The 21,934-nt window shown below is 49.6% G+C and overlaps 2 protein-coding genes across 2 annotated transcripts in view; one reads left to right on the top strand and one right to left on the bottom strand.

The window, feature by feature from the left end:
• Positions 1-1,724, top strand: part of RAB5IF (RAB5 interacting factor) — a 10,291-nt gene extending 8,567 nt beyond the window's left edge. The window contains exon 4 of the mRNA XM_024559658.4: positions 1,182-1,724. Within this exon, the coding sequence (XP_024415426.1) occupies positions 1,182-1,223 (42 nt within the window). The 3' untranslated portion in view covers positions 1,224-1,724. The remainder of the gene's footprint in view (positions 1-1,181) is intronic.
• Positions 168-21,934, bottom strand: SLA2 (Src like adaptor 2). Its single transcript, XM_053926414.2, is given in 10 exon segments — positions 168-2,667; positions 2,670-2,790; positions 3,220-3,352; positions 4,107-4,256; positions 13,388-13,491; positions 15,436-15,522; positions 15,884-15,983; positions 18,463-18,559; positions 20,185-20,226; positions 21,396-21,934. Coding segments are annotated over 8 exon segments (849 nt in total). The 5' UTR covers positions 18,554-18,559; positions 20,185-20,226; positions 21,396-21,934; the 3' UTR covers positions 168-2,604.

Raw genomic sequence — 21,934 nt, 5'->3', positions numbered from 1 at the left:
ATTTTTGCAAAAAGCTCCTGAGGCCAGAGGCCATCTACGCTTGTCATGTCGTCCCAAAAGATGTGGTGCGACATAATGTACAGTCTCCCTGTGGTGTGCCAATCCAGGGCCCATCATCAGCTTTCACATCTGATTCTCAACTCTGGCTACATGAGAAACCACTGGGAAACATTTTAAAACTATATTGACAGCATTATTCATAGTAGCCACAAAGTACAAAGTCATTACCTGATGAATGGATAAATAAAATAGATATTCATACAGAATAGTATTTGGCCACAAAGAGGAATGAAATGTACTGATACATACAACAACATATATGAACCTGAAAACAGTATGCCAAGTGAAAGAATCTAAACAAAAGATCACTGTTGTATGATTCCATTTTTGTGAAATTCATACAGACGAAAAGTTAGATTGGTGGTTGCCAGGGCCTATGGGGAGGGGAAGGGGGAAATAACTGGTAATGGGAACATATTTTCTTTTGAGGATGATGGAAATGTTCCAGAATCAATTAGTGATGTTTACACACCTCTGCGAATATACTAAAAACCTCTGAATTGTGTTTTTTTAAATGGTCTCAGTAATAAAATAAAAAAAACCCAGAAAACCCTCCTCTGAATTGTATGTATACTTTTATGGGATATAAATTATATCTCAAAGGGGTTTTTTTGTTGTTGTTTTTTAAATTTATAAACCCTAGCCCAAGCCAATAAAAAAAAAACCCTGGGAGGTGGCCCCTGGGCATCTGCACGTACCTCGCATACTTTTAAAGGTCCTAGGAGATGCAGTGGACAGGCAGTTAGGAGAATCTGCTTTGATATGGTGCTGGCAGGGTATGGTGGTGGTTTTGCTTTCACCTTTATTGCTAATCCTGACAGCTACTAGCAGTATAGTCTGCTTTACCTGTATTGTTTTCACATCTGTCATGCCACTCCTGGCACTTGGTTTGCTGTTTGGCAGGTTGAGAGGCTTGTCCGGGGTCCCTTTGGGAGCACACGTGGAGGATCTGGGCTCTGTTAGAGACAGCTTGATTACAGAGAAGTTATTTAGGTCCCCAAACAGATTAGCATTGGATAGCTCCGCCCACTGTGCACACATTCTTATCTGACATTTTTGTTTTGTGGAAGAGGGGCCTGTGTTGACCAGTGACCTATGAACATTGCTTTCCTCCTCTCTAGGTCATCTGGATCATCTTTTACACAGCCATCCACTATGACTGATGGTACACAGCCCCCGCCTGGTTCCTGTCTGGTCCAAAGGACCCTATTAGTTAAAGCACAGAAACGTGATTATAGGGGCACCCAGCCATGTGGAACGTGAAGACCCATGTTTCTTGGACAGAGAATCAGTTTGTTGAGCGTCAGTTTTCTGCGAGGGTTGTAACCTGAAACTTTTTAAAGAACCATCCACCTTTTGGGGAAGCATTTCTGAATTGTCCATCACCAACCATTTCTTCTTGGATACCATCATGAAACACCTACTTGCAGATTGGAGCTATCGTTTAATTTTATGCAAATCTGGATCCGGATGAAACGTTAAATTGTCTTCCTCACTTCTCCATCAGGTGTACAGTTTTTAAACTATCAGTGGCATTTCAAGTCTCCTGAAAACAGCATGGCAGTATGTGCGTGGTCCATAGCACAGCACAAGCAGCATCTAGCAACAGTTTCCATTGTAGAATGTTTTCAGATACTTGAATAAATCAGATCTTTAATTGACAACCTGTTGATGACACCTGGTAAATCCTTTCCCACCTCACCTCTAACCTGAGCGCCTAGTAGGAACACTAGAGGCGGTGCCCTCCCATCTCCTTCCCTCTTCTCCCCGCTCCCTTAGCAGCTTCATTCCAGCCTCTCCCTTAATGGGTTTAGGCTGAGGCCTTGACTTTGGGGACAGAGGGTTTAACACCTTCTGACACCCTAGTGCTCCTGCTCAGCACAAGAGCCACACGTAACTGACCTCATCACACTGTGCTAGGCTCAGAAGGTGTGATTTTGTATTGGGCCACCAGATGGCAGCGCTGGTAAGGCTTGGCCAGGTCCAAATGACAAGCTGCAAAATGAAGTAGAGAGCTGAGAGCTATGGCCGTCCAGAGAAGGGGCTTGATGGGGACATTCGAGGACCTGGACTGTCAGGGGCCCTACTTTTTGCTTTGGGGTCAGGGGGCGGCTGGACAGCCCAGGTTCTGCTGCTCTGGTAAGCCATCTGTCTCCTCTGTTTTCCCATCCCTTGTAAATTTGGGTTTTTTCCTTCTTGATGCTAGTGGTGACTTCTACCTTTTGGGTGGGACTGGTTAGTGGGAGGGGGGGCAGTGGGGAGGGCCGTTTGAATGGGACTCTATTGGCAGGGGAGGAAGATGAGCTAGAATACTCAAACTTGGGCACTGACTACATCAGGCTGCAGAGTAAGTTCAGTCTCTGGAGCCCTGGCCTTGCCCTCAATTGGTCTGTGTTTGAACCAGAGGTTGCTAGCAGGGTCATGGCACTGGGAGGAGGTTGTGATTTCTTAGGGCTGAGAGGAAGGAACAGAAGATACAGGTAGGACCCTGCTGTGCCTCTGTGTCCCTCCCTCCCTGGCAGTGCACAGCCTTCCCTGTGGTGCTCAGGCTGAGCTGTGTTGGGGTCCTAGGTGCTGTAGCGTTGGTTCCCCTTTCGTCCTCTGCTTTGGGCTTTGGCATCATCCAAGATGTCATCTGTCAGGCTGATGTAGGAGCTGAGGGCCTCCCGGAGCCCCTCGCTGAGCAGAGACGCCTCCCCTGTGGCAGAAGCTTCCGAGAACAGGAGGGAGCTACGGAGAGTGGAAAAGAGCTGGGTCAAGGAGCACTGTCCTCCCTGAACTCCCCACAGAGTTCACCATTTTTAAGTCACTCCTGCTGAAAAGTTTGGAGCGGCTCCCCATTCCCTATCAGATGAAACCCCAGCTTGACTTCCTTCAGGACTGGGGCTCTTTGTTCTACCTCATCTTGTCTGACCTTCCTCTCTTCCTGGCCACCTTGAAGTCCAGGCATGCCCTGCATGCATGCCCACTTCCTCCTTCCCGCCAGTCCCCCTACACATGTGCTGAGCCTGGGCTGGCCTCTTAAGAGCTCCATCAATGCTTGCTGCTCCCCCCGCCCCCCCGTACCCCTGCAGGTGACAGGCTCATTCTGGGGTATGGGTTCCCAGGGGTGAATTCTAGCTCCTTTGTTCTGCCTTCAAGTTCCAGGGGTCCCCTCACCTGTCCAACTCTTTCCAATTGAGGGGCTCCGTCTGCACAGTCACAGGTAGGGGTATGTCCTTGCCAGGGACTGGGGCAGTTCTCCGCAGGGCACAGGGCTCCTTGAGGAGGCAGCAGATATCATCTGCCAGCTCTGAGGAAGAGACCTAGACGCTTGACATGGTGGACTCCAGGCCTGCTTTCCTCCCCGACAGCCCCACCCTCACCCCAGCCCCACCCTCACCCCATAGCTCTACCTTGGCAGATGGGGGCGTGGTCTAAAAAGAGTTACAGGACATAAGCCCCAAGCTGTTGGTCTCCTAGAAGCTGAGATGTGATCAAAAGTCATCCTGGGCTAGGTTTGGGGAAACTGAATTGACTGTGATTTGGGGTAAGTTGACAGGCCCCTTTGAGCCCAGTTTCTGGCTAGGAGAGTGCCTGGGGAAGCAGCAAGCTAAGGGAGGCTCCATCTCCGCTTGTCCTGCCAGAATCTATCGCCTGAACAGCCCTCCCGCAAACCCCTGATCAGTCTTCCCCTCTGCCCCCATCCCCACGCACATCCTCCAGTGGCTGTTACTGCACAGGTGCCATAAAATGCTAAGAATCAACTGATTTCCACAACAGCAATAGATCTGGGCCTAGTTCTTGGGGAGAGACATCTTTGACTCAGAACACAGTGGTGGGCGAGTTACTGGCCTGTGCTTACATAGGGGTCTGTGTGGCTCTGTCGGGGCGTAGGATAGAGATAGGGTTGCCAGCCTGCGTTTCTTGGTCCAGGGACTGGCATGAAGATGGGGGAGGCCCTTCTTCCATCTGTCTGGATATTCCTTTAGGTAAAGTGTCTAAGGACACACTGACCCCTACGACCTGCATCCTAGTCTACTCTAGGAGGCAGGGGAAGGCCGTACCAGAGTAATGGTCCACCAGGGCCCGGAGTGAAGGGAAAGTGAGGCGCGGTGAGATGTACAGCCAGCCATTGTCAAGGCGTTGGATCCTGTAGTGTCTGATCCGGTCCCAGGATGCAGGGCGGCTGAGGCGGACTGACAGGGAGTAACAGCCTGAGGGGGAAAGGGTCCAGGGTGGGACTGAGGCCCTGCTGGGACCCAGCCTGTCCTGGCTGGGAGGAGGAAGAGATGAGGTGGCCACAGAGAATAGCCATGAGCCCATACGGAACACGAGTGGGCAGGGAAGGACAAACTTGCTCTCTTGGTCATAAATGACAGTACATACTTAACAGATAGGGCTCTTGTGAAGAGGAAATGAGATCACAGACACACAGCCCTCAGTACAGAGCCTGGCACAGTTTAACTGAACACTCGGCCTTGGCTGTTAGGAAGACCCAGGTGGGCAGGAGAGTTAGATGTGACAATGTGTCAGGGACATTAGCAAGGACATGGAGAGACAGGAACTCCCTTGCCCTGCTGGAGAAAACCAGAATTAGTACAAGCAACTCTGGAAGCACTTGGCATTAACTAGTCCTCACAACCCAGCAGTTCCATCCCAGGATGTTCCCTTAGAAAGGCGTGAACAATATTCACAGCAGCATTATTTGGAAAAGCCCCAAACTGCGAACAGCCCATGTGCACTCAACAGGATGGTGGGTTATAGGATGTAAGACTTTAGAGCAGTGAGTTAATAACCACTACACATGTAAGCGCAGATAAACCTTAAAAATGAGCAGAAGCATACACCCCACATGATTCTATTTATATGAAGGTCAAAGGCAGTCAAACTATTACGCATGTATGACAAAGCTATGAAGAAAAGAACTGACTATCAGTTCTTTTGCAAGGGGCTTCAGAGGAATTGTACATTTAAGCTGGTGACTGGGCACCGGATGCTGGTTTTCTTGTTAGTCTTTAACCTATATATGTACATTATATACATGTATGTGGCAGAATTTTTCCAGTTTTGCTTTCTTTAGTTTTTAAGATCAACTTTATTGAGGTATAATTTACATATAATAAAATGCACACATTTAAAGTGCACAGTTTGATGAATTTCAACAAGTTTTAAAAAACTGGCCGAACAAAGAAAGCACATGGCTGAAAAATAAATACAGAAAAAAAACTGTAAAATCATTATAATACACAGGTCTCCGAGAGTTTTCAGCAGAGAAGGATGCATATGAAAGCACTCGATATCTAAGGTGGGATTCATTTCTTAAGTCAACACTTCATCAAAGCCAAATAGGAAGACGGTGCTTGATCTAAAGCTATCGGTGGCTTTCATTTATTGAGTGTGTAACTGTGTGCCTTATATGGATTATCTCATCTAATTCTTACAACCACCCATGAGGTAGGTACAGTTATTCCCCCCTTACAAATGTGACACAGGAAACTGTCACAGACAACCTGGAAGACACAGTGAACCTGTCACTTAATCTTTCTCTGTGGAATGCTAACAAGAGGCAGGAATGAGTCCCAACCCACAGGCACTGATTCCTTTTAGGAAGCATTTATTTTTGAGGAAGTGAATTAAACACTCCAATGAAAGGGCAGAGATTTTCAAACTGCATTTTAAAAAAGTGAGACCCAACTATATCATAAACATACTTTGCATATTGAGACCCAGGCTAAAAGTAAAAAAATATGTATCATGTAAACATTAATCATAGGAAAGCTGGAGTGGTTATATTAATATCAGATGAAATAGAATTCAAGACCAACAGTATTACCAGAGATATGAGGGACATATCAAGAAAACACTAGCATCTTGAATTTGGCCTAGCTGGTGTGGCTCAGTGGATTGAGCACTGGCCTGCAGACGGAAAGGTCACTGGTTCAATTCCCAGTCAGGGCACATGCCTGGGTTGTGGGCCAGGTCCCCAGTTGGGGGCCTGTGAGAGGCAACCAATTGATGTATCTCTCACACATCAATGTTTCTCTTCCTCTCTTTCTCCCTTCTTTCCTGTCTCTCTAAAATAAGTAAATAAAATCTTTAAAGAAAAACAAAACTGAATTTATAATTTTCAAACTTCCCACAAAGAAGACCAGGTCCAGATAGCTTCACTAGTGAGTTCTGTCAAACATTTGAAGAAGAAATAATACCAATTTCACACAAACTCTTCAAGAAAATAAATGCCAAACACTTCCCCACCCATTTGATGAGGCCAGCATTACCTTGATATAAAAACCAGACAACATTACAAGAAAAATACAGACCAATCTCCCTCATATATGTAGACACAAAAAATCCTTAATAAACTCTTAGCAAGCTGAATCCAGCAAAACTGGAAAAATTCTGCCACATTATGGCACCCTGGCTGGTGTAGCTCAGTGGATTGAGCACTGGCCTGCAGACCGGAAGGTCTCTGGTTCGATTCCCAGTCAGGGCACATGCCTGGGTTTCAGGCCAGGTCCCCAGTTGGGGGCATGTGAGATGCAACTGACTGATGTATCTCTCATACATCAATGTTTCTCTCCCTCTTTTTCTCCCTTCCTTCCCTTAAAAATTTAGGCAAGTCTTTAAAACAAAAAGTATAATAGTTTCTTATTGCTAGTTCTGTGAAACCATTTCAGATTTATGAACTATGTAACTGTAAGCTAATAAATTTGTGTTGGTTTAAGCCACTAAATTGCTGAACTAAAATCAATGTCAGCAGGCCTGTGTTTCTTCTACAGCCTCTAGAGCAGGTTCAATTTCTTTGCCTTTCAGTTCCTAGAAGCCACCTGCATTCCTTAGATCCTGGCTTGTTTCTCCATCTTCAAAGCCGGCTGCACGGCATCTGCCAATCTCTCTCAAATCCTGACCCCTCCTGCCTCTGGCTGATAAAGACCCTCATGCTTTCATTGGGTTATCTGGGCAATCCATGATAATCTCCACATCTCAAAATCCTTAACTTAATCACATCTACAAACTTCCTTTTGCAGTGTAAGGTGACATATTCACAGGGTCCAGGGTTTGGAACCTGGACATCTTTGGGGGGCTATTCTGCCCACCACAGAAAGGTAGTTCCTCTCAAGCTGACATAGAGCATCTGAAAAATCTACATGTAACATCAGAGTTAATGGGGAAAACTGGATTTTTCCTTCTAAGATTGGTATGGACCCCAAGAGGGAAGATTTATTTGATGTGAACCCCAAGAAGGAATTTATCTGCTGCAATGAACTCCCCTGGTCAAGTGATGGCCCAAATGATATGAATAAGAGCCTAGTGGCCACCTGTTGACAGGTGCTCCTCGCTTACTCTGTACAGTGGGAAGAAGCTCAGACTGAACTCTCAGCTGCCCATACTGTACCCTGCTTGTTTATGGAGAGTCAGTCCCTGAAGGGAAACCCTGGTATTCTCTTCCTCTCCCTTTCTCTCCCTCTCTCTCTCCCCCTCTCCCCACCTCTCTCTCCTTCCCTCCCTTCCTTCCTCACCTGAGTCTATTTTTTCATAGAGAAAGGAACAGGGAGAGAGAGAAACATTGATGTGAGAGAGAGAGAGAGAGAGAGAGAGAGAGAGAAACATTGATGTGTGAGAGAGAGAGAGAGAGAGAGAGAGAGAGAGAGAGAGAGAAACATCAGTTGGTTGCCTTCTCATATGTGCCCCAACTGGGAATCAAACCCATATTTTTGCTTATGGGACGACGCTCCAATGAACTGAGCCACACCAGACAGGGCTCTGGTATTGTCTTTCAACCAATGGACTGAAACCTGCCCTGTTCAGTCAGAGCGGCATGATTGTATCTTCATTTGCATTGATACCAAACAAGCAGAACTGTCCTATAATGACCAATCAGAACTGTAGGAATTTGGAAACTTCATTTGCATAAAAGTGGACCAACTGGGAAGTTTCTCTATAAAAGGCGGCCTCCCCTTTGTCTCAGTAGAGTGCCCTTTCTTTCAGTTTCTGCTAGAACCTGCATTTCCCTGGTTTGCAAATTGCTTCACCTGAAAAAAGGCTCTCCTTTTCTGCACTTTTCTGGACATTTTTTTGACATTGGGAACAGTAATAATGTTCTCACCACTTCATTCATACTAGAGGTCCTAGTCAGTGCAATAAAGCAAGAAAAATAAATAAAAGATATATGGATTGGAAAATAAACTGCATTTATAGAAATGTGATCACATATGTAGAAAATCCTAAGAAACCTACAAAAAAAGCTACTAGAACTAATAAGTAAATTTTGCAAGGGTACAGGATACAAAGAGAAGTGTGGAATAGGGTCCCTGCTTCCTTTTCCTCATCCTCTACTGGATTCTAGAAGCTCCTTGACCTCTGTACTTTTAAGAAGAGTCTCTTATGGAACTGTGCTGTGACCTTGAAAAAACCTCTATTTGAAAAGGGCTAAATATCTGAAAATAGGCCCCAGAGGAAAACCAACCCAACTGAACTAGATGATCAAGTCCCTACATCCTCCGCATGGTTCTTCCGCCACCCCACTGTGGCCACTGTCACCACCATTACTAGAACCAGGAAGGGTATGATAAGCAAGCTCTGTCCAACCCATATAGGGCTATCAACCCCATTGTGGGGACAGGTCACCTACCTAGGCCATCTGTGATTGGCCTATGTGCCTGGTATCCTACCTTCTCACTGCACGTTCCAGCCAGTCCCAAGTACCTACTGCTCTCTCCCAATTTCAGGACATCTTTTTAACACTCCCTGGGTTCAGATCACACACAGAGCCACATCTATAACACCCCTGATGCTCCATGCTCACTAGCTGTGTCTTTGACGCACATTATTTGACCTCTCAGATCTGTTTCTTCATTTGTAAAGAGTGACAATAATTGTCCCAGTCTGACCAGATCACCATGAGGATTCAGATGGGTAAAACATTTAGCAGTGTCTGACATGAAGCAAGCACCCCAAAACCCTTATCAGACCCCTGATTCTTTGCTTGCACTGTTCCTTTTATATGTAACCATCTTCCACCTGAGTAGCCCCCATCCCTCCCTTTACAATTCAGTTCTGCTCAAACGACTCCTTCTCCCGAACACCCTCTCTGCCTAGGAGAAGCCCCAGCTCTAGGCCTGCCCAGGCACAAGTGCTTTGTGGCACCAAGGGTCCTGCTCTGCCATCATCTGTCCCTTAACCCTGTCCCTCAACCCTGTCCCTCCCCCGACACAAAACCAACCATGAGCCTCCCAAGGGACAGTTCTGAGTTATCCTCCCCTCTCAGAAAACTGCAGCACTATTCATCCATAACTAAGTCCCTCACCCTGGAGTCATCCTTGACTACTGCCTGCCTCTCCAACCTCACATCCAACCCAACAGAAAACCCCGCTGGCTACATTCAGAACACAGTCAGAATCTGACCACTTCTCACCCGGTGGAAACTGCAATGACTTCCCAGTTCTACCTTACCCCTGCCAAATCCTCTCTTCACAGCAGTCCAGGTATCAGGTTACGTCAGTCCCCTGCTCGGAACCCTCCCAGTCCAAATCCAAAGTCCTCACACCCTGGAGAGGCTTCAGAAGGCTTAGCATTGTCACAGCCTGGCCTGCAGGGACCACGCTTTCCCAGGTGTTCCCGTGACAATGCCAGAAAGAAGGGTGGGGTCCACAGTGGGATCAGACTAGAAGCTGTGTGTGAGAGGTAGACTTAGCAGGATCCTCTGACCTCCAGCTGCTCAGGTCTCTGAGAGGCTGATAGCCCAGAGGAGGCTGAACCTGGACCCCCCACTGCCTGCAGCCTGAGGGCAGGAACCATGAGTTAGCAGGCCTGAGCCCCTGGAGATGCATACTAAGTGTTTCCTAAGCAACAGGGTGACAGAGGTAAGCCCCTCAGTGGCAGGAAGCATGTCTTACTCATCAATCACCTTTATAGGATCCAGCATAGAACAGACACATAGTAGGACGGCAGGAAAGCAAGGGGGTGATGACGTTGGAGCCTGGCCCTGGTGCTGACCTCTGGAACAATCCTGTGACCTCCACAGTCTTCAGTGCCCCGTCACAGACCAAGGTTTTGGGCCTGACTTGGGCCCTGCCCTGGCATCCCCCAGCCTAAAACACAATCAGTTATGCCAGAGGGACTCTGAGGAAATGGGGTGGGGGGCTTTCCCCTCCCCACTCACTGAGTAGGGCTCCTGGGTGCTCACAGGCCCCAGGCCTTCCTCCTCAGTCAACATACAGGCTCAAAGCCCGTGCAGAATTCCCCTCCCGGTGGTACATCTGGACTTTGGCCCAAAGAATAGCTGGTTCCAATATCACTCATTCAGTCAACAGCTAACCACCATTACATATGACAAGATGCACTGTGTGAAAGTAAAACACACGGTCTCCCGTTGTTTGATTCTGGCTTCCCTAGATTGGAATTGTGTTGTCAAACTTAAAAGAACATAAGGACCATTGGGGGGTGGGGGCGTTGTGAAACAAGAAGCAGATTTGTGACCTCTGTGCCAACATTCGGTGGTCTGAGGTGCGGCTTGAGAGTCTGCACTGCCCTCACTGATGCTGCCCAGTGGGTTGGGCATTGTTCTGCAGACAGAGAGGTCACCGCTTTGATTCCTGGCCAGCGCACAAGCCTGGGTTGTAGGCCAGGTCCCCAGTTGGGGGTGCACGACAGGCAACCAGCCAAGGTCTCTCTCACACATCAGATGTTTCCCTCCCTCTCTTTCTCCCTCCCTTCCAGCCTCTGTAAAAATAAATAAATAAAACCTATGGAGGCATAACTTAAAAAAGAGTCAGCACTGTCAAGTTCCCCGGACGATTCCTGTACACTGAAGGCTGAGAAGCACCGCTCCACGACGTCATTCGGGCTCCTAGAGCTGCAGTGTTAAACTTCTTTTGACCACAAACCACAGTATGAAATTTTACACTATGACCCAGGACACAAACAAAAGTTTGATGAAAGTAATCTTTTCCCCAACCTCTGCGATGCCCTCTCATGTTTTCTGCTGTTTCATTTCACTCACTGGTCCAGATCCACTAAATCAGTGGATTGCAGAGCCCTGGGATTCCACCCTGGCTGCATCTCAGAATCACCTAAATCAAAAAGATATGTATCCATACGTTCACTGCAGCATTATTTACAACAGCCAAGATATGGAAGCAACCTGTGTGCCCATCAATAGATGAATGGATAAGGAAAAAATGGTGCAAATATACAGTGGAATATGACTCAGTCATAAAAAAGAAAAAGAATGAAATCTTGCCATCTGCAACATGGATGGACCCAGAGGGTATTGTGCTGAGTGAAATAAGTCAGACAGAGAAAGACAAATACTATGTGATTTCACTTATATCTAGAATCTAAAACAAACAAATAAATGAACAAGCAGACCAGAAAGAAAAAAAAACCAAAAAACCATAGAATCACCTGGGGGGCTTTTACAGATTCCAGGACCCAGGCCAAACCCCTGACCAATGAAATCAGAAATTCTGGGGGTGGGGGTGGGCATCAGTAGTTTATAAAGCTCCCGCAGATGATCCCAACGAGCAGCCAAGGTCTAGATCAGTGGTTCTTAAAGTGGGGTCCCCAGACCAGCAGCAGCAGTACTCGGGAACTTGTCGGACAGGCAAATTCTCAGGGCTCACCCCCGAACTGCCAAATCAGAACTGCTGGGTGTGGGGCCAGTTCTTTGTTCTAACCAGCCTTCCAGATGATTCTATAGCCTGCCCAGGTTTGAGACCCACTGGTCACTAACAACTGAACTCAACTGATTTCTTGGCCCACAGATGAGTAATGGCCCCCGGCTTGACAAACTGTCCAAAAGGAAGCCCCAGGTGAGAGATTAGAAGTTAATACCAGGGAAATGTTTGCCTTTCCTGCAGAATTGGCGAGTTTCTTCCTTTTTTGATACTGAGAGCTACATTCTGATCTATCCCCATGGTGTTGGCTACAAGCAAGCCCAGAGTCAAATCTAACCTTAATAATCTCAGTAACAATGTGGATCCTCATCTGCTCTCTCCTTTACTTCTCAGCTATATGTGCCTTCTTAGGAAAGGGGCAGAGAGGCAATAGGGCTGGTCAGCATGTTCTTGGGGTTGAACCAGGTCAGAGAAGAGGGGCAGAGCTGAGCTCGAAGCACTTCCTGTGGCTTTCAGTGCTCACTGGGGCCCTGTCTACACACCCTGACCCAAGCCAGCACCACCACAGTGGTTTCCTGTTGGCAGCTGCAGCCCTCGGACCCAGCCCCCACCCCCACCCCAGAGAGCCGATGGTTGTGTGTGAGGGCAGGATGCTCACGCTGCCTGGAAAATATCAGGAGGGGCTGGGGAGAGGTCAGACCAGGGAGCTCCCCAAGTAAGGGGAGGAGAGGCAAGGGCTCGCTGGAGGAGCCCCAGGAGGGAGACTGAGTAGAGAGCGAAGGATCCCCCTGCCCATCACAGCTGGTTCAAATTAGGACGAGGACAGGAAGCTGGTGCTCACTTCTGAGCATCTCCTCTGCACCTACCCCTGTTCCACCATGACTGTCACACGTGGCCTTTCTTGGGTGTCTAAAGTGAGATGAACCCCGGCCAGGTTTGAATCCCAGCTCCGTGCTTCTAAGCTGTATCTCCACAGGCAAAGCGTTTCTCTTCTCTAAGCCTCAGTTTCCTCATCTATAAAATGGGGACAATGGAAGAACCACCCCCACAGGGTTGTCTGAAGGCACTGAGACGGCCTAACACAAATGTGGGTGTTGCCACTCCTTTAGCGCCTCTCTCTGCCTCTGTCATGAGGGCCTGAGGGCGGCAGCTCAGAGGGGCAAGGGCATCAGAGACAGGCTCCATCAACTTTGCATAGTGTTTTGTTTGCAAAGGCTCTGCGGCTGAGGTGGGAGAAGTCCCAAGTGACTGTGCAATGTGACATGTCCCTAGTACTCTTTAGGCCTTTCTCCACATGAACAGCTGAGAGAAGAAGATCACGAGAGACTTCCAAAGGGTTTTCTGGCTCTGACTGGCTGGTGCCCCAAAGCACAGAGACCTTGTTGGTTTGTCCACTTTCTGCCGAGAGACCAGGACTGTGTTGTGCCTCGGGGAGGGAGAAACCGCTGCTGGTCAGGGAAGGAAATCCTGTAACTGTACTCTACTGCACAGGCTGCCAAGCATTGCTGAGCCTGGATCCCTGCTATGGGTCACTCGCACCCTGTTAGAAATGCAGGTTATTGCTCAGCTGCTGATGGGCTCTCATAGCAGCCACATGGCAGTCAGCCAGCCAGACGGCCTGACTCCATCCCTTCGCACTTGGCCTCCAACCTCTACCCCCGGTCACATCACACTTGGCTCCCGGCATTCAAGAGAGAGAAGCCCAGGCTGGGGCCAAGCTTACCCACCTCTCCTGGTCTGGCTCTCCCGAATGAGGAAGGCCCCTCCAGGGTTTCCAGGCAGCAACAGCAGTTCCTCAGCTTTCTCCCGGCTCAGGCCCTCGTACAGCCACCTGGAGAAGAAGCAGAGATGGGGTCAACCTGGGGGTGAGTGTGCCAAGATGTTAAAGGAACCCCTCCTCTGTCTGGGGGCCTCAGAGTTCCTCTTGTACTAGGAAGAACTGGCCTCAGGGTCTCCAAGGGCTCCACCCCAGCCTTTTCTGCCCGGAGATCTCATTCCCAAAGGTCCAGGGAGCTGGGGGCAAGTTGAGGGATCCTGGCCTTTCTCCACCACTGCCAAGTCTCCTACCTCCTCCCTGCTATTCACCTTTCCAAGCCTTCACCTTTCCAAGAATTGCCTCTGTGTGTGCATGCTTTTAATCTTAGTGAATATTTTATTTGGATATTTTAAAGTTTAACTTTGTAGCCAAAGGTATGCAGGTGAGCCTTTATTCATTATCATTGAAACATAACTAGCATTGATGATTTGTGGACAGAAGGGCTGAAACTCAAATGTTTGAAATGTCTAAAACTTTTTTAATGTATTGCCGTTAGAGAGATAGAGAAAAGGGAAGAGCGAAAGAAAAACACTGATTTGTTGTTGTGCCTATTTATGCATTCATTGGTTGTTTCTTGTACATGCCCTGGCAGGGATCAAACCTGCAACCTTGGCATGTGGGCATGATGCTCTAACCAACTGAGCTGCTCGGCAAGGGCAAGACATCCAAAATTTTGGAAAATATACAGCTCAGTGATCACTATACGTGCCTCCCAAAGCACAGTCCTTCCACACCCCTGCTCCTCGGTGCCTTCCCAGGCTGGGATGTTGATTACTCAGATGCCATGTTTTCCTCCCTCTTTTCACTTAACCCCTATCTGTCTACATGAAATTAACTGTAATGGGAAGTGCGGGGTAGTTCTGCAGGGATTTTTGGTTTCCTAGTTCATCAGCCTCAGAAGTCCCCAGGGTCACACGTCCTGTGATCCCAGCCAAGGCCTACAGAAGCTGATTCAATGGAAATGGCTGCCTCTGTGTCATCTTGTGACATTCCCCAGTGGAAGCCATAGTCAGGGTTGAGTCGATTCCAAGTGAATAAATCAGAAAAGCTAATTGGCATGAGCAGCAAACTTAGTCTCTTTTTATAGTAAATAAAACAAGACTTTTTGTTGATGTAGGAAAACTGTCACGCCTTACGAAAACTGAGGTGTCAGTGAAGGAGTACCAAGGGAAGGGTACTCGTGGAGTCAGTCAGTGTTCCCCGACTTAAACTCCGTGCGACACTGAGGACAAAAAGCCGGCTACCAGTTGGCGGCCCAGGCCATCAGGAAACCCATGGCAAGGAGGGCTTCACCCGGCATGCAGATGACCTCTCTGTGAGGTCATCCACACACTGCGGGACCCCTGTGTCAATCTCACCAGAGCCGCAGAACAGGCAGGCCCTGCAGGGCTGGAGCCACACTGTCCCTCAGAACTGAAGAGCAGCTGTCACAGCAGTGCATTTGTATGGGGACACCTTCCTGATCCTGTGTTACTCAGGTAAGATCCCACGAAAGCAGTTCACTTCCTCTCTCTCTCCCCTGGCATAGAATTTGCTCTGGAGTCGGTTCCTTCTGCCACTCGCTTTTGGTGAGAGATGGCTCCTGCTTTGCAGGAGACCCTGTGTCCTGTGTCTGGCTCTCCCTCAGAGGCACCTCTCAGAAGGGCAGACCATGAAATGGGGCACCACCCCTTTGTTTTCTTGCCTCAGGACATGTATTCAGGCTGCTCTCATCTCCTGCAAATACATCCCTTTCAGCTTCTCCACTACCCGCCCCCCTCCCCCAGCCTCCTCCTCTGGCTCCCAAGTCTTGCAGGCCAATCTAAGAGAGCGAGCTATCTGCTCCTCTTGAGGGCAGGGCCTGGGTCTGATTCGCCCATACTCAGCTTTGCTCGGCACAGGACTAGGCATAAAGGACTATGCCTGTAGGAAGAGAAAGCAGGGAGGTCCCCCAAGGCAGGGCCTAGAGTGAGAACTCACCCATGGGAGATTTTGGCCACGTGGACACTTGGGACACTGTACTCTCTGCCTGAGACCTCCGAGAGCACTGTCCACCAGTCTCCGTCCCTGCAGAGGGAAAGGAGGGACACCCTCTCAGAAGGGCCAAGGCCCCAGGAACTGCTCACAAGGGCCCTCCAGACTGGGTCCCACCTGAGTTTCCCAGGTTTCCTTGCACCAGCCAATCCAGGTACCTCCTGGGCGATAGGTGGCATGGCTCAGGGCCCCCTGTGTGGTCTGCCCACCCACTGCTTCTCCCTGTAGGTGTGTCACGTTGCCTGAAATCCCACCATTAGGGCCACATAGGAGCGTGGCACCCAAGGCCATGCTCTTTTCTCCTGGAGAGAGCAGCCCTTTCTCCCCTCAGTGCATCTGCAGCTATCAGGGGAGGGAGCGGAGCAGCCCACACAGCGCCCTTGGAATGACTTACTCAGCGATGACGGTCAGTGGCTCCCCCAGCCGCAGTGACAGCTCTGCCTGCTCGCCTCCCGGGAAGTTGCCCAGGGCCACAGCTGTGGCCCTGTTCTTCTCTGGATGGAGGGACAGAGATGGTCACCCTCTTGGCCAGCCCTTTCTCCAGACACGAGGTCTAGTGTGCTCAGGGATCCCACCATGAACCCCCTCACAGGCAGCCTGGGCTGGTTCCCACACGTCCTCTCAGACACACGTGGAGATCCCTGTGGTGGCCCCAGACAGGGGCCCCTCAGAGCTGGGGGTCACTCCTCCTCTAAACTACCTGCAGCACAGGGCCTGGCCACCCCGCAGTGCCGGGAAATGCCTGCTGCCTGAGTAAGTAACGCAACCAAGTGCTGTGGGGGGCGTCCTACAATAAGGGTGGGGCCAGGCGTCCGGGCAGGGCCACTTCCCCTCTTGGAACCGCTGAGCCGTGTGTGCTGTCCTCTCAATTGTCCCCCTCCACTTGGCTGAATCACTCTTATCCTTCACTCCCCAGATGAAATGTCGCTTTCTTTGGGAAGCCTTCCCTGACAAACCCCTTAGCAGACACTCTTGGTCAGAATCCCTTAAAACACATTGTTGCCAAAATCTAACACAATGTAATTGAGTATTGGTTAGCACCTGTCTCTGGGACTTAACTGTCCCTGAAGGCAGGGACTGGGCCTGTTTTGTCCACTGCTGTGACCCTGGTCGGGCGTGCACAAGGCCTGGCTCAAAAGCCTTAGATTTTGGATGGCTGCCCAAAATCCATGCTTCTGCTGGGACCAGAGATAAACCTACTGAGAGGCCCGTCCTTTCTCTGGAGACCCTGGCAGAGGGGGTAACACAGTTATCATGCAGGCAGGACACCTACATGGCTGGGGGCGGGGGTGGGGAAGGGTGGGGGTCACCCTGCCTCAGCAGCCTGGGCATGACTCAGAGCAGCCTTGGGGCCACTGCCGGTGGCTCGATTCAGAGGAAATGAGGTGAAGGTCTGTGTGGTTTACAGGTCTCTTTCCGCTCAGCCTGCTGGGCTCCAGGCTCTCTGTGCACACTGAGTGGCTACAGGACCTAGGGCTTTGGGGCTTGATGCCTGTAGGGACAGGGGCTGGGAGGGGGCGCTGGTATTAGGGAGATGATATTGGGGGCAGGGGCTGAGGAGAGGGAAGGAAGCCCCAGCCAACATAGGGGTTTTCAGATTAGGACAGTTCCTGCCCAAACACTGAACAGGCAGGTGTTCGGCTCTGCAGTCTCCCAGTTTTGTGTGAGTGAGTATCCATGTCCTTCCTCCTAAAAGTGCTGCTTGGTTTAAAGTAATCTTGTTACTGTGATGGTTAATTTTATGTCTCAATGTGGCTAACCCACAGTGCCCAGACACTTGGTCAAACATGAGTCTAGATGTTGCTGTGAAGGTTTTTTTTTTTAGATGAGATTAACATTTAAATCAGTGGACTCTGAATAAAACACAGCGGGGTGGGCCTCTTCCAGTCAGTTCAAGGCGCTGTGGGAGAGACTGAGGTCCTTTGGGGAAGAGGGGATCCTGCCTCTAGACAGAACTCTGGAGTTCTGCAGCGTTAGCCCTCCCTGGTCTCCAGGCCGCCACCAGCCAGCCTGCCCTGCAGATCTGAGACTTGCCGGCCCCCACCACTGCATGAGCCGGTTTCTTAAAATAAATTGTGTCTACACACACGCACGCACGCTATTGGTTCTGTGGTTCAGAACTCTAATGAATACGTTATCAAAACCCCAAATCAGGATGATTTGAGAAAGGATTTGTGAGCTACTTTGGGGAACAAGAAACACACCGGGGCCTGTAGCTTTGACATCAAAATATTAGAATTTATTTTGATGGTCTAATTGTCCTTAAAAATAGCATTTTTAGTCAGGACTACCCAAGAAAATAACGGCTATCGGCTCAGCATAGCATTGTATATGCTAATTTTTTCCAGTTGTCATAGATGTAATTTTGCTTCAAGTATTTAACGGCACCTCTCACGGTAAGAGGAGAGGCTTTGCAGCATCGTTGTCTAGTAGAACTTCCTGTGATGATGGAAATGTTCTGTAATTGTGCTGTGCAATTAAGGTAGCCACTAGCTACATATGACTTTGAGCACTGGAAATGCAGCTAGTGTGGCTGAGGAGCTGAATATTTCATTTTATTTCATTTAAATTACTCTTAACAATTTAAATAGCTGCATATGACTACAGGCTATTGTAACAAACACTGCAGGTACAGAGAGCTACAGAAGTGGGACTGGTCTTACAGTAGCCAGCTTAGTCTCCAAATAAATGGGTTGCAAAGAAAGGAAGCCTTGGGAGACATCTGGGGGACCATATCATACCCTCTTGGTTAGCACCTGTCACTCTCTCAGATTTTCTGCTTTACCGGGTTGTTTAATGTTGAGTGCTAAAATGTGAGCTCTACCAGAACAGGGCCCTGCCTGTATGGCTCACCAGGGAGGGCCTGGTATACAGCAGGCACTCATTGACACTTGAAGCTGTGTTGGAGTGGCTGGTCAGGAAGGCTGTGCAGCCTCATGGGGAGAACTGGCTGTCCTGGGCCCTGTAGCTTACCTGGTTGCATGGGCACTGGGCTCTGGTCTTGGACAGAGGGGCTTGAGCTTGGGCTTGGCAGGGTTTTCCCTCTGCTGGGCTGACTTCCCATCGTTCCCTAGCAGAATTACCAGAAGCACATTGTCGAGAGAAATCTGAAAGAAATGCTGTGATGGGGACAGAGCTGTGTGGCCCCAGGCCCAGTCTCCAGACATCCTGCCTCCCTGGCTCTGTCCTGCTGACCTCCCTGTGGATGCATGCAAATAACCTCCTTCCCGTCAGGACCAGGTTCCAGCCCCTTCCCCAGGCTCTGAAGGCTCTCTGCACACTGGACCCTGCTTTCTCTCATCTTTACGATGCTGCAGCCACGCTCTGCTCTGTTTCTCGGCCTTCGTGTGTATGTGTGGCGTGCCCTGCTATTGGCTAGAATGCCCTCTTCCCCCCTCAGGGCTATCTTGATCCCACCCTATCCCAGAAAGCTTTCCCCAAATCCACCAGCACTCCCTGATCATCCGATGGTCTACTCAGAAGCATTGCCTGAGCTGGAACCATATTCTGCTACTGTGTGACAGGGGATAATGACAGGGCAGAGTTCACTGCAGGTATACCAGGATCCATGGCTCAGGTTAGAAGTGGGCAAGCGGAACCTAGCGTCACAAGCTAAGGTGACACTGAGCAAACTCATTGGTGTCACAGGGCAAAGTAGGGTGACTGGGAGGCTGTGTGACAGTGATGACTTGCGAGGCTTGGGAGGACTGACTGTCGAGCCACTTCCTCTCTGCCTCCATTTCCTCATCTGAAAAGTGGGGATAACAAAACTTAACATACGGGTCTTAGAGATACCATATGTCAAAAGCCTGGCCGGGGCCTGCTCTTCCTTTATCACGCCGAGTGCCGCTTCGCCAGAGCTGCTTCTGGGAGCCTTCTCTTTTCTTTCTTGGCTCCCTGTTGTGTTGCTCCCCATTTTAATTATTCATTTAGTAAAGATTTTACTTAATAGGCCATTATTTTATAGCTCAAAGGAGGCAGAATCTCTCTTTGCCTGCCTTTTCAGCATTTTCTAAGGGCCTGGGCCCACCGAAGGCACTCAGTACACATTAACTAAACAGATGAAAGTAATTATTAGCTCCTTGGACAGGTGTCTTATCCTTAAAATAATTTAAATTCCCAGGTTTCCAGGGTAATGCTGATTTTTCCAAACACTATTTTTAAGCGTTTCAGGGAGGTAGTTTCATTCTTTTCAGTAGAGACAGGCATAATTACACTAGTCTGGTGATACAGCAGGCTCCTCCTTGTCTTTGAACCCTAACACCATGCCTGGGTGAGGACAGGTGTCTGTCACTAGCAGGGACTGACCTCCATGGCCTCACAGGCCAGTCCTGTCTGGAGTAAAGATCCTGCCTTAGAAGAGGGAACAATTATCTGTGCAGGGGGTTCACCTTCCGTTCTGCAGTCTCATGCCATTGATATGGGGATAACAGTACCTGTTTCTGTAGCCTCCCACGGGGAACTCAGTATTCATGGGCCTTTAATACAAAACAGGCCCAGTCAGGAACTGGCTCCTGACAGCCACTTCCTGCTGACTTTGGGATCCTGAAGCCTTGGCAGCCTGAGATGGTGCCGTTGCATCCTCAGGTCTCCTACCCCTCACTACTAAGGCACCCCTTTAGGAGTCAGGTTCTCAACGTTCCTGCTGCTCCCCAGCCTTTCCCCTTGAGTAGGAGGTACAGGCTCTATGCTTACCTGTGCCAACCTGGATCCAGAGACTCACAGGGGAGATCTTTCCTGGGAAGCACAAGTGACTAATTTAGGCCGACCAGGCTGAAGCTGTGTGACCTCAGAAAAAGCATGTAACTTTTCTGAGTCTCATCTGTGAACTAAGTATAACACCAAGTCCACAGGGCTATTGGTGGTGTGTGGGGGGAGGACGGTGTTGAGGAGCCTGGCACAGAATGGGTGCTCAGTAAAGGTTAGTTTCCTTTCCCCTCCTTCAGCAAGACAAAGTCACCACAATCACCAACTGTGCTAAACCCAGAAACTTCTTCCCGCTGCAGGTGGAGCTGGGGGATGGGCCTGAAGGAGGCAGAACTGCACTCAGGCTGGGAGCCCCCAGTACCCTCTGCTAGCTCCCTTCACCTGCTGGGGTCGGGAAGCCTCTTGGGGGTCAAAATGAAGACCACAGGGTGGGCAGGCCTAGGAGGAGAAGCTGTTGGTCAAAACTTTTAAAAGTGAGAATCTGATCATTAATTATGTATGTGAACTTACTACGCATTAGGCACTTTCTAGGGGACGTGGGCCTGTGGTTGGAAGGAAAGTTAGCAAAAAGCAGCTGAGAGCTGCACAGTGCCCACAACTGCTTTTTGATCCTCTCACTGAGAGAGCGGCACTTGAATCCCGTTCAGATACAAGACCCAGGGCCCAGAGAGCACGGCCTCGTGCTCACTGCCACACAGCTCATTAGTGCAGGGCTGGGTCTTCAACCCGTCCTTGCGTTTCTGTGCTTCAGAGGATAATTTCTCAGTGGTGGGGTAAGAGTAATGAGTTTGGATTGAGCTCCCTCTCTTTTGACTGAGAAATACCACTGTGTGGAGGGAAGCTGACGACTCGGGAGTTGATTCGGAGATTATGACCCAGACTCACCTCACACACTGAAGTGGGAAGGCTGGGGCCCAGAGAGGACTACAAAGTCACGGAGCAAGCTTGTACTGAGATGGGACGAGACGGCATGCAGACAAGCCGGAGAGAGCAAAGTAATTCTCAAGAGGACAAAGGTGGAGGAGGGAGATCTCGGTTCCTTCAGGGACCTTTAGAAATCATCTCTCTTACAGCCTCAGCAGAAACACTCTCTCTCCTTGAGCATTTTCCCCCAACTGTAAAGCCCACTCCCAGCCTCTGAGGGGCCATCCTTCCTCACAGTCCCAAGGCCATCAGAGAACAAAAACAAGCATACTTACTCGCTTCCTGTCATTAGAGGCTTGGAGTGGGAGCTCAGCTAAGACGAATGATTTGGCTGGGAAGGCTAGGGCCTTGAGGGGCCCTTCTGGAAGTCTGCCAACATCCTTAGTCCTAGGACATCCAGGACCCTCTTGGTCTAGGAGAATCTTCAGGGAGAGGCTCTCGGTATCGCTTTGGGTAGCTCCGTATCTGCCTGCAGTCAGCAGTTTGTACACCTGGGATGGGGCTGAAGCCCCGACTAGGTGAACCTCCCAACCACAGGTGGACCAGGGAAGTAGGCTCAGAGCTCTCTGAGGCTCCCGGCTCACATCTGCAGACTCTGTGGTTCTCACAACCACCCATTTCCTCTGACGGCATCACAACCCATCAAGGAGCCACCTTCCCCAAGTTCCTGTTTTCTGGGGGAGAAGCGGTTGCCTTGTCATGGTCCTGGAGGGAGAGGACTTTTCCTGGCCTCGCAGCTTGGTCTTGCCCAAGGAACACCGAACCGAGGTGAATGAGCAAATTTCCCATGCTTACCTGACCAAATAATCACCTG

This window comes from Desmodus rotundus, chromosome 6 (assembly GCF_022682495.2).
Source record: "Desmodus rotundus isolate HL8 chromosome 6, HLdesRot8A.1, whole genome shotgun sequence".
Lineage (NCBI taxonomy): Eukaryota > Metazoa > Chordata > Mammalia > Chiroptera > Phyllostomidae > Desmodus > Desmodus rotundus.
This window is presented reverse-complemented; position numbering and strand designations above follow the sequence as displayed.